Below are 13,434 nucleotides of genomic sequence, written 5' to 3' on the forward strand. Positions count from 1 at the left end.
GCATAGCCATGCCCAATTCACTTCAGTCGGTTCTAGAGCTTGCTTCTCTTTGCTATAATGCAGTGCAGGGCTGTGTGCTGGGTGGAAGGCGTTTTTGCTGCCGTGGAAGAAAAAATTGCTAAATTAAGAGCGGACTTTCTCTCCGATTTTGTTTCCTCCTTCGAGAGATAAAAAGGATCTTAGTCCTGTCGTGCCATTGAAGAATCGTCCGCAAAAGCCATCGCTCTATGAAGAGACGGCAAACTATAGCTGCAGAGGTGCTATTTTTTTCTCCTGTTTAGTAATAGTGGTGCAGTATGAAGTGCAGTTATGGCAAGAAGGGGTAAGACAACTGTGAGGACACTGGAAGATTTGACCCTGGATTCCGGTTATGGTGGAGCTGCTGATTCCATCAGATCGTCCAACTTGTCCCTGTGTTCTGATTCTCATCAGGTAACTTATCCCCATGGAGGAAACTGTTGGTATCTAACTGACTCCATGCACAGTAGACATAACAGCTTTGACACGGTCAACACTGTCCTGGCTGAAGACTCGGAGGTCCTGGACTGCTCGGGACAGTGCTCCAGGCTGCCTGACCTTGAGGAAGTCCCCTGGAGCATTGAAGAGGTGGAAGCTCTTTTGAAGAAAGAGCAAATGGTGGTTGGACCCAGCAGAGATGTCCTCTCTAAGCTGTCTACCCTGATCAGCAGGGCTTTGGTTAGAATTGCCAAAGAAGCTCAAAGACTGAGCCTCCGCTTTGCCAAATGCACCAAGTACGAGATCCAAAGTGCCATGGAGATAGTGTTGGCCTGGTCCCTGGCGTCCAGTTGTACTACTTCGGCTCTAAGTGCCCTCTCCCTGTACAATATGAGTACCGGCGACCGGCTCAGCCGCGGCAAATCTGTCCGCTGCGGCCTCGTCTTTTCAGTTGGAAAGTTCTACAGATGGATGGTGGACAGCAGGGTTGCTCTGAGGATCCACGAACACTCAGCCATCTATCTGACAGCCTGCATGGAGACCCTCTTCAAGGAGATATATAAGAGGGTCCTTGCGATGCCTCGGCCCGAGAAGGAAAACGAGGCCCCAAACTTTACTGCAGAGTCTTTCGAACAAGCGATCAACAACGATTCCGAGCTCTGGGGCTTATTGCAACCTTACCAACATCTGATATGCGGTAAAAACGCAAGTGGTGAGTAATGGAAACAAATTAAATGAAATCGTAACTTAACTCTTGTCACTTAAGAGTGGTCCAGAAGTCATTGTCTTTCGGAATGTTGTTTTGAATACTGTTCTGATGTGTTTAACCCTTTACGCCGCAAGACAGGTGGGTAGCACCGCCCACTGTAATGCATTTCCATCTCTCTAGCACGTTAAGGGGGTAATAAGAATAAGAGGTGGTCTCCTGCTTGCTGCAGGTAGCACTGTTGTGTATTTTTTTTTATGCCTGCTGTGATATCGCAACATACCATCGCCGACTACACAATCTCAACGGGTTGTCATATCGCATATAGCTATAGGGTACAGTAACATCACTATAACTATACGGGGAAGGGAGGCACAGGGCAGCATTAGCCATTCTATAGCAATGCTTTTATACGTACGGCCCCTCCAATGACATCAAACATCTTCCAAATCAGCAATCAGGAAAAAAAAAAGAAAAACACCCACTTTGGCTCAAATTAAGAGGCATAAGTATTGCTGTGCTGCCAAAAAGCTGCTGTTGGTTACGTCAATAAGAACATGATACGAATCTTAATAGAATGTAGTATTTTCCAGTAGTACGAGTAGAAGCAAACATACTTACGGTCACCTGTCTATCTATATGCACATATATATATATGTATAGATACACATAGACAGCAGTAACAGTATAAATATTTATCACATGCATCGGACTCGTTCTTGCGGTTGGTCTGCTGCTGTCTTGCAGCGAGCAGGTGTTGCATTAACCCTCCGGCTCTCAAAGGGTTAAGAATGTTGTTGAGTTTATCACGGCGTACGACGCTATTGCTTGGGTTGTCCAACCCCATATGTTTCTTTTAACCCTTTCTTCTGCTTTTCAACGTATACCCCCCCCCCCGCCCTGGCCCCCCCTCTTGGAAAATAATGCGTTTCTGTGTATAAGAACTGTTAGCTCTGGGTGTTATGAGGGATAAGCGTGTGTATGTGGTGCGGAGGGCTGTTTATAGAGCTGGTTTGGCCGGTGGTCGCTGCGGTCTCTCGTGTTTCCGTCCCCCATCCGGGCTGTTCATTCATGCTCGGATGTTAATGGTTTCAGTGCTGGCTTGTTTAAACATCCTGACACCAGCAGTCCATGTATCCTGGTCTGTGTATTTTGAGCATGAGCGTATGCATTCTCTCCCACACCCACTACTATCGCCTTATGTATACTCACATGCACAGACAGGTACGGGATCAGCTGATTATACAATACATATGCTCAGAGATACATATCTATTACACACACCTGTAATTATATCAATGTATACATGCATAAACATATATAAAAGGTGTGTTTATATTTATATGTGCGCATTATGTATCTATCTACCATCTATCTATTCATCCATCTATACATGCACACACACACACATATATATATATATATATATATACTGTATATATACAATATATCTATAACCATGTATGTATATATATATATATATATATATATATATATATATATATAAATACAATGATCCACCTACCAATATTTTACACATACACGCACACTGCACATGCTGTGTATATATATATATATATATATATATACCCATTGTACAGCCCTACGGAATTTGATGGTGCTATATAAAACAATAAATCATAATTATTATATATATATACTTTATATACACCATATATCTATAACCATGTATATATATAAATATATATATATATATATATATATATATATATATATATACAATGATCCACCTACCAATATTTTACACTTACTGCATATATTATATAATTTATATCTACAATTTACAATGTATATCTATGTAAGTACATACTGTAAACACATCCATACAGTATATAATATTTATTACCATCATTCATTCTAGACAATGCATTTAACCCAGGAGAACATTCAGTCCAGGCAGTTTAGTTACAGCTCCTTACTAAGAGCATAGCAGCCACATTTTGTTATTTGTTAATATTCCAGCAAGGAGCAAATATAATTATTTAACCAGGGAGAGAAAACAAAACTGTTGTTTTGTTTTTAATTATTATTGTTAATCTATGTTGTTGACCTACAACTCCCATGACTGTCAGCCAGCTCTGTGTCATTTTATAGGTGACTTTGAGTTTCCTCTGCAAAAGGGTGAGGATGATGGGAAATGTAGCTCATTCAACAAAGCGCTGTGCTATTCACTGCTGACTGAGCATTATGAGAGTTAGGGTTTAACAAATAGTATTTACTTAGTGAATGTCTTTTCCTCTGCAATATATATATATATATATATATATATATATATTTACACACACACATATATATATACCGGTATATATATATACACATATATATATATATACTGTATAGGTGTGTATAGGTGTGTATAGGGGTGTATATGTGTGTTTGTGTCATCTGGGGCTTCACAATGGCGCTACACCCACTTCTTTCAGGTAATTTCATTCACTTTGTAATGTAATTTTAAAATATATATATTCTTTGGACACCTTAAATGTTGGTGGGGAGGCTACGATGTCATAGTAAGGGGCTATTTTATACCTCAGGGGAACTAAGATCTGTGGCAAAAAGTGGCAAAACTAGCGTATTAATTAAGTCATCTCCATCCAGTCTTACAAAGTAAGTACTACTATATCTATGTTCTATAATGTCACTATGGATTTTTCAGAAAAAGAGTGAATAAGATGTAAATCCAGTAATTTGGGGTTGCAGTTAAAATGGGGAATCAAATTAAAAAAAGATGCCAATAATAACCCATAGGGCAGAAGAGTCTCGAGGACCACGTGGAATATAAATACAGCTCATGTCATCTTCACTAGTCCTCATCAAGGCCAGACGGGGAACGGCGGGGTGACCCCGGCACTTTAAGGCCAGCGGCCGCTAAATGACGTAAGTGTGGCAGATGGCTGGATATGAGAGGCCGCATGTTGTGCGGTGTGTGGCACCACGTATCCAATTGTTGGTGGCCACACATTGAGTGAGTATCGAGTGACGTCGGCCATTGGCCCACCAGACATTTACCCGGTGTGCCGGGAAGGCCAGTCCGGCTCTGCTACTCACGGATATCTATGTAACTTTCCGTGGTTCTTGTGGTCATACGTGGGAACTTTCTAAATGAGCCGATCCTTCTTAAAAGTTTAACTCTTTAACAGCCCATTGTGAAGATTCTATGTGGTGACTTATGAAATCTGTTAATTAAATGGCTCGAATACCGGTCGTCATGGAAACATTGACTTGTCGTTATTTAAAGATACACCTAATTGAGTCACCTGCGTTCAAGCAGGGATATCAACCGCAACATACTGGAAGCAAACCATTATACCAGCAAGGGAGAATAGGAAGGAGTGCCCCTGTACCCTGAGACCCTGAAACTGGGGCAAAAACCCTGAGACTCAGGCAAAAACCCTAGGAGTTCCCAGGTATGTTTGTGGTCCGGGTCCTTGATATATGTTAATTGGGCCTCATCTTTGGAAACGCTAAATTCGCTTAGCAAATAACTTTATTTTTATTGTCGAAGATACTCTTCGGCCATTTATATTCAGAGCTCAGGGTAGTCAACAACTCAAGTGTATAAAAATACATATTTATGAATAAACAGGTTTAGCGTCCACAGTGTAGCTGTCAGTTATTCGAATCCCATTTCTGGATTTACTACCTTATTATTTAGCAGGGAAAAAAAAAGGAAAAAATAATAATTCCCTGTTAATTAGCTGCATAGAGTCAAGTAACTGGTTAATACAGATATGCAAACTAAGCATGTTTGGCATGCAATAAAAAACATAGTCTAGTAAACTACAAACTGTGTAATTAATCACAAAAAAAGCTAAATTATATAGAAAAAATGTAGTGTTTTCTTGCTTAAAGCTATAAAAGAGAAATTGGGTTATAGCGACATTATAGAAAATGGATATAGCAGTATTCGCTCAAAACAAAATGGTCTTTAGTTGAAGTTGATACATTTTATTGGGCCAACATAGAAAAAAAAAATGACATAAGCTTTTGGGACCTCGGTGGTCTATTCTTCAAATAAAAGGTCTAGTCTTCAGAAGAAGAAAACTCTGATGTCGCGAAAACTTATGTAAGGTTACATCTTTTTTTTATGTTGGCCCAAAAGTATCAACTTTAACTAATGACTCCATTTTCTCTTGGCCTGGTACTACTATATCTATGTTCTATAATGTCACTATGATGTCAGAACTCAATTTCTGTTTCATATGTTGGTCCAGTAAAAGGTATTGACATCATATAAATTAAGGATAAAAAAAGCAAGTCCATCACATTTTCTGAGATCTATTATTCTAATTGATAAATAATTGCGCTCATGTTATTATAGAAAGTGAATCTTTTTTTTCAGATATTTATTAGGATATGGACGCAATTGCTTCACCTGAAGCCACTGATTCACGATGATGCATCAAACATGGCTGGTCCAAACCCAGTATATAACCAGACCAGAAACATAGAAATTGATGGCTATAAGAAATAAATAAAAGATAATAATAATAATAATAATAATAATAATAATAATAATAAATACCATTTGGCCCATCTAGTCTGCCCATTTTCCCTGCTTTAAAGACTCAAACTTAATTCGCTCTGTAGTCATGCCTTATATTCAGGATTCGGCCATAGACCGGTAAATTAATTATGTTACTTTCACATTTCTAAGTAATTTTTTTTAGAATAAGATCCAGGGCTGATGGAAATCTGCTCAGTGTCTGTAAACACGTCACAGACACCAGGCACGTGTTGAACATTTCAGAAGAAGAATGCAGACCCCCCCCCAGGCAATATTCATAGGAAATATAAACATTTTAGTGCCCCTCTAATCCTCCGCATGACTCTGTGGGCTTGCAATCCATCACTGCTTCATCTCAAGGGCATGGATAGAAAGAACAGGCCGCTGACTTAAATTACTTTTTTTTAGAAAATGTTAAGAAAACATTGTCCACTTCGCCCCCCCCCGCCATGTCTATGCATTTAATTCTAAAATAATTATTAGATATTAGCAGGTATTTTTTAATTAGACAGGATATGATTCTTGATCATATAGTCGTATTTTATGGTTTATCTGCAGAAAAAAAAAATATTAACAATAATAAATAAAATAAGCAATATGTAGGTGACGCTATATAAAAAAATAAATAATAATAATAATAGTGGAAGCTCACCTTAAGTTTATGATATGCAGCAGCCATATTAACTTCCTGTTCTTAGGATCTGCATGATTATTCCTGATTGTTTTTGATTGGTTGAGGCAGCCTTTGTATGAGAGATTGGTGGTTTTGACACATTGAGGCACAGATCTCAGCAGGACCGGGCTGGGATGACTAAGCGGCCCAAATCCCTCATGCGTGGCACCACTGGGCAGCGGGCCCACCAGGCATTTTCCTGGTGTTTCAGACGGCCAGTCTGGGCCTGAATTTCAGTTTCCACATGAAGAATTTTTAATTTAGATACCTCGAAAAGAAAAAAGTACGAGATAAGAGTTGACGTTGTACAAGAATGTCCTTGTAAAGCGACCCCTTTCTCTTTAACACAGTCTCGGTTTAAGAAGTAGTGGTGTTCTATGCTAATTTCCGTGAGAGTGTTCATTAAAGCCTTTAGAGATGATGGATGCTATTACATAGAAATCTACTAATGTTATGGCTTCTGCCCAACCCTAAGGCACAGGCAAGGCATATTTTTTCCAAAGTGCCAATTACACTATAACAAATCAGTTCACATGTGTAACAAAAGCACTTTAAGTTATTATTGAGCTTGTTCCAGTTAAGGGGATGGCAAAACAAAACTTTAATTCAACCACAAACACAAGTTTGAGATGCTCACCAAGAACAGGCAGCCGCTCCGTGGCCTGTCCTATGGCCGCTTCCATGGCCTGTCCTATGGTCCATCCCTCGCTTGGGAGCATCTCAAGGTTTAGCTCTCCTGTGCCATCACATATCAGTCTGATCCTGCCCCAAGGGGCAGTCCAGAACTGAAGTGTGAGGTATGTTTCCCTTCGGGGATCTTTTGGTGCCCATCCTAAATGAGGGGTGAGTCCAGACGTGGACCTTCTTGCTCTCTTGTGCTTTGAGGGATACCAACCGGACCCCACTGGCGATGCCCATGAAGGCCGAAATGTATGTTTGGGGTTGTCGGGTAAAACATGAGCTGCTCCCAATCTAGGTCGCAATTTAGGACAACCTATGAAGCGGCTGCCCGTTCTTGGTGACCATCGCCAACTTGTTTTGTATGGTAAAACTTTTATTTTCTAGCACGTACAGTAGGTAAAAAACCCACCTTCAGTCTACTAGGAAGTTCTAATCCAAATTGCTGTTTTTTTCAGGATGGTGGCCTATAACAAACTTATTGATTTCTCTCATACATGTATGAACAGATTTAAAGGCCATATTTAGGGATCAGCACATTACTGGGAAAAGGGTAAACTGGGTTACTTTCCTTTAATTCTGTATTCAGAATTAATGTTTATTTATGAACATTCCATTTATGTCCATTTTCTATGCATTAAAATGGGTTGAAGTGTCACAGATTACAAAACATTCTGCTGTATAAAGTTCCAAATATTATTTTAAGTTTCCCACCAGGTCACTGAAGCACGAGGGACATTATGCGTGTCTTAGGTCACAAAACACAGGAAGACTGGTGACATCATGTCATGTAATTCCCACGTTATACTGATGGAATCTTGGCATCATGGGGTGTACTCCCCAAAAAAGTCAGTAATCTGAGCGATCCTGTTGGCTGCAGGAAATTTATTGATGGAACCACAGCCAATGGGAATTTAAGCTATAAATTAGGTTTCTCGTGCTTTTTTTGAGGAAAAATAATCTCTTATTTAATGCTGTCTAAAGCAGTTTAATGCTTTTTGTTAATTATGATTCTTTCAAAAGCTTTCGGGCAACATTTATAACTATAGTTCCGATATTAATCTGTTTTGAGATTATACAGTAATTCCTGCTATTTATGTAGCCAAACTCTTCTCTTCTTATTTATATAATGAATATCCGGAATGGTTTTCTCTCTTTTTCATATGTGTGCCATGATTAGACTCCTAACTTCTCCCTTGACATAGATTTTCCTTTCTCAGATTATAATTCTGCCCCCATGGATTTGTAATAAGTAAAATCTGGCACCATTCCAACATGATATTGTTCCCAGACCTCATTCTGTAGTCTTTCAGTTCAGCTATTGCAGAACTGATAACATTTCCCGGTGGAATTGTTAACTTTCAGCATCTTTTTTGGGGGTTTCTTTATCTTGTAGAAGCTTCCTCAGAGACATTCATTTACACTAGTTTTTGGAATTGTTCTGAGGATAAGATCATGCGGTGTAGCACAATAATACACGAAAACGGTTACCGATCTGACCCGGACACCTATTGATGGTGTTTTTTCCTATACAATATGCAGAACCAGAGGTGGATCCCCATAAGTCTTGGATACAGGGATGGATTTCCATTCTAGGCTTGCCTGGACAGTATTCCCTCGAAATTGATCTTCCCAGCCACGAAACAGTTAATAGAGGAGTTAAAGGCATCAATAGTAGCTTGGGGCAGCCCTGCATAATGCATTTTCCATAAGAAGACATCTTGACTGTTTCTATTCTTGATTGTTCCCATTAGAGGGGACAAAGTCTAGTTGACACAGATATCACAATTGCCAACTTATCTCCATATCGACAAAAAAGTAAGAGGTACATTATTGGCATGGAAGGAGTGTTACCCACATAGCATTTTAACTTTTGACCATTAATAGCCTTTCAATTATAAGGTGTTTTAACCATATTTGAGGTCCATACGAGGCCCATTCCAGGAAAAATGTTGACGTCATGGACATAGCAGATAACGTGAGGCTGCCTAGGCAATAAGTATTAGAGGAGCTACAGTTACATCTTAAACAGAGAAGAACGTTCTTTGCGGTAAGGGCCGTAAAGCTCTGAAGTGCACTACCTATGGAGGTGGTGACCACAGATACTATGAAGGTTTTTAAGAATAATACTGGATTGGTTGTTCTGGGGTCCACATAGTAAAGATTATTCTGACTGCCCAAGGAGCCATGAAATAATTTCTTAAGGGCAAAGTCTTTGCCTTCACTGGAATCAGTATAATTAGTGAAAATCTTTGATAGACTTAACTTGATGGACCTATGTCTTTTCAACCCTACTGTAAAGAAAATGTATATAGCTTTATTAATCCAGGAGTAGATAGAGCCATATAATCTCTGTGGACCTTTTTCTGAATAATACATAATTTTTTTAACTGTGACTGTAAATAAAGATTAAATAATCAACATGTTTCTGCAGCATTATGAAAAGCTTTTGTATAAGCGGCATTTCCAGAAAACAGAAATACCTTCGTTATTTTATATTAATAAAAATTCCCACCATCACCAGTAGGGACCAATATGATTTTCTCCGTAATATGGCAGACGGCACTTTGTGCCGCATGTTTCTGTTTCCTCTGCTTACAGACAAATTGCGACCTTAGAGCGCAACAACAAATAAATCAAGATTGAGAACAGCAAGGCATAGCCGCAAGTTTAGCTCAGCTGACATATCAGATGGATATTCTTCATCCGAGGACCACAGTAACTACATTTTCCATGTACCTAAAAAAAGGCGTATAAGCAGTGATGTATTTGGGCTGGGATTCCTTTTTACTGCCAGGAAGTGACATCATTTTATGACATTTAATTTTTCATACAGTATCCTGTAATGTAACAGACCTGTGACAATGTTTCCTATATCTATACCAATACCACAAATATATATTAATACTGATATGTATATTATTATTTATTTCTGTAGTGACATCATACTCCGCATGGGTGACACAATGAGTAGACATATAAAAATGACAGAAACAAAAGATGAGGAAGACTCTCTTTAAAGGAGTTTACATTTAGCCCATTCCAAAGCTCTACAGCTTATGTAGACCAAACTACCCTCAAATTAGCTACCAAAACTTTGCCCAGGAGGTAGTTGGTGGATAAACAACCGTTCGTTGAATTGTAAATAACAGCAATAAACTAACTTAGCCATCGGCTGTCAACGCCAACGTACAGTAACGCTCTGCAGAACTGAGATATACAATATGGTCTTGCAGTAAAGAGTCTCCTTGGATTTCAGCATTGTTAAAACAGTTTGTCAAAGGATCCAACATGTTGCTGTTTCATGTCTGGCTCGCTTCCAGCGTGGCACCGAATGCAAAACACAATCCCTGTTTTATGTTCTTGGAGCAAATTGATACTAGGGCTTATTTCTGTTAACATTTGCTTTATGGGTTATTCATGAATGTTTTAGAAACTTCTAATCCAGAATAAGATATTTTAGAGTAGTGGTCCTCATTTTAGACATTTAATCCTTAAGGTGATGATGGTAGCACAGACCATCTGGTAAGCGGATGCATGTATCAGGATAACAGCAGTTGGTTGGTATGTTTAGAGATATTCCATTAGGAATTTGGTTCTTGATAATGAAATTAGGATTACGGTAAATGTTTGCCCAAAAAGTGGAAAAAAGATGACTTTGTTCACAATATGATTTTTCTCAAGGTCATCCCGGTGTCTCCGGGTGAGGCTCTGCTTCTCTGAGTCTCCAAGTCACTTTCCTCTTTCTCCAGTAAGGAGCGTTTGGCCATTCCCACTCTCTGCCTACTTTCTATACCACTTACTGCTTAACGCTGTATGGTGCTAGCCTGGCACCATGTGCCACTAGCTCTGCCCATTTGATTTGCCCCATTGACAAGGACGGAGCTAGCCCCAGATATCACTAAAAGGGAGTTGGAGGGGAATTAGGTGGTGAGTGAGCTTGGCTAAAGAGTGCTTCCCTGTCTGGCATAAAGAGAATGGTGACCCTGAGACCCGGTTAAGCAGCGCTTCACTCAGAGACTGCAGGTCAAACCCGGAGAGTTCCCAGGTATGGTGCTGCTACACCTGGTATATAACAAGCTCTTGTTGCTCCTGCATCATATAGGAATGAGAGTCTTTTGTTCCTTCTCCTGAGATGATTCCTGAGAAAATAGATCATAGAGAGGAATCCAAGAATGTGTTAATAAGGCAAATTATACATTCTTGTGTTTTCTCTATAGTGACTTGGGGTAGGACAGCAGGTCAGCAGGACCTTTAGCTTGAGAAAGCAGTAGAGGAGATGATTTATTTGCTAAATTAATGGGGCATGAACTGATTTGTTGAGGGTACAAAATAAGAAAAAATAATTACCCTTTTTTAAAGGGTCTCTGATGTTTAAATATACAACACATAGTTCAGATTTGGTTAATTATCCCATCTGCAGCAAATTTGTTCTCTTGCACACAAAAGCAGAATTTACTTATCCAAGCATGCAAAGAAACAAAAAAATAAAAAGTAACACTGGATGAAGAGGGCTGCTTTCTATTCACTCAGCGTCATGATTTTAGGGATCCTCACCAAAATAAAGTACATATTCAGCTTGACTGCATAATTTATTGGGGTTTTTTGGACCTGGAAAACATTATCTATGGGTCTTGCCATCTACTTGGCAAAGTCCACAGGACAACATTACAAAGAGGGCACTTTCATATAGTTATAAGTAATGTTACAACAGAACATGGATAGCTAGATGCTGGGACATACCCTGGCCTAGGGTTAGGGTGGCAGGAGACCCTTGCTGCAAATCCAGGGAGCAGATCGCCCAACCGGCCCATTTACACAATGGAGTCTGTGCTGGCTCAGCATATTCTCCATAGACTTCATTAAAAAAGGATACCATGGAATGAGATGCAATTAATCAAACATATCTTAATTTAAGAGATGTAATTAAAATACTACTATCCCCAAGTCAAATATATTTCTCTGTTTCATTTATATCTTTATATCTTTTTTTTTTTCTTTAAATATCCAATTTATGCAATTTAATTAACAAAAACCAAGAAAGATTCAGGACTCCATATTCGCCATAAAGCGGACTAGGTATTTTTGCTGTGTAATTTTGTCTTATCCTTGGTCACAGTGTCATCTAGATAGTCCTGGCAAAACATGGCATTTGAGAAGTGTGACTTAGTAAATGAACAATCTACAATATACTTAGACTTAGATAAGTACCGTATGTTCCTACAGTTTAATCTTCCTCTCCATTTGTAGACTCTGATTTGGGGGAAATCTTAGTTCATGGTCCAGTGGACCATGTAGAATGTTGACATGAGATCTTTACCTTTAGAATCAAATCTCCCTTTTTCCTCTCTAGAACATCAGGTTTAGAGCCTGGGGAGCTGGCGTGGGCTTAAACTCAACACATGGCTTGGTCCAGCTCATCAAGACATGAGGAATACATGATGAGGAAGGTCAATCCAACTCAAACTCATGCTCTCTTTTAGTGGTTTGATCCATACTTCCACCCAGACTTCATTTATTTTCAGCTTGCTCCGATAGTGGTTACTATAAGAAAAAATAGTTTTTGTTATTTTTAAACGTTTTCTGTTGTTTTAATGTGATTTAATCTTCAGATGGAAGAATAAAGTGACAGATCTAGTATGGTTAATGTGGACAACGTATGCTAGAGAACTCAATGTTCTGTATAAATAGAACAGCACCTTTAACTAGGATATAACATCAAATGGGTGCAGAACTGCCCTTTGAGACTCTATCGTTGCAGGATAAAATGGGCAGGCTAGATGGGCCAAACGGTTCTAACCGGCTGTCAAATTCCATGTCTATAGAAAAGATATAACCTTTTCTTGCGATGACATTTTATATATATAAATATATATATATATTTTTTTTTTATTTTTTTGCCCTATGAATATGTAAATGACAAATAAATCTGCACTGAAGTTTCTTCTTCTAGTAATTTAGTAAGTATGCAATCCAAGTGATTTGTCTGCTGTCCGATGCGGCAAGCGGTGGATGTGTAAACCTTTAATCATTTCGTCCCCCAATCTGAATTGCTAATAATGAAAATGTTGACTGAGTGACTCATGATGAGATAAGGCCATCACATTTAAATTTTAGCCGGACACTTTGGCGATGATTTCAAAGTCATTATGCATGTCATTGGATATAAGCCTGTTGCAGAACAATGGGAAAAAAAAGAAAAATGTATTAAGTACTTTTTTCATAATAGGTTATTGGAAATATATATATATATATATATATATAGATAGATAGATAGATAGATAGATAGATAGATAGATCTATATCTATATATAGTATTACTATAATTTATTCCTATAGAACTTGTTTTTTTTATATTGAATATTTTCTTTTACTGGGTTCACTTTAATGTTA

At 38.7% G+C, this 13,434-nt stretch overlaps 1 protein-coding gene across 1 annotated transcript in view; it reads left to right on the top strand.

Moving 5' to 3' along the window:
* The first annotated feature begins 309 nt into the window (after positions 1-309).
* Positions 310-13,434, top strand: part of ABTB3 (ankyrin repeat and BTB domain containing 3) — a 95,860-nt gene continuing 82,735 nt past the window's right edge. Inside the window, exon 1 of the mRNA XM_089493004.1 lies at positions 310-1,168. Within this exon, the coding sequence (XP_089349130.1) occupies positions 310-1,168 (859 nt within the window). The remainder of the gene's footprint in view (positions 1,169-13,434) is intronic.

The sequence above is a fragment of the Sceloporus occidentalis genome, unplaced genomic scaffold (assembly GCF_023333645.1).
Source record: "Sceloporus occidentalis isolate IW3139 unplaced genomic scaffold, rSceOcc1.0.p SCAF_62, whole genome shotgun sequence".
Taxonomy (NCBI): Eukaryota; Metazoa; Chordata; class Lepidosauria; order Squamata; family Phrynosomatidae; genus Sceloporus; species Sceloporus occidentalis.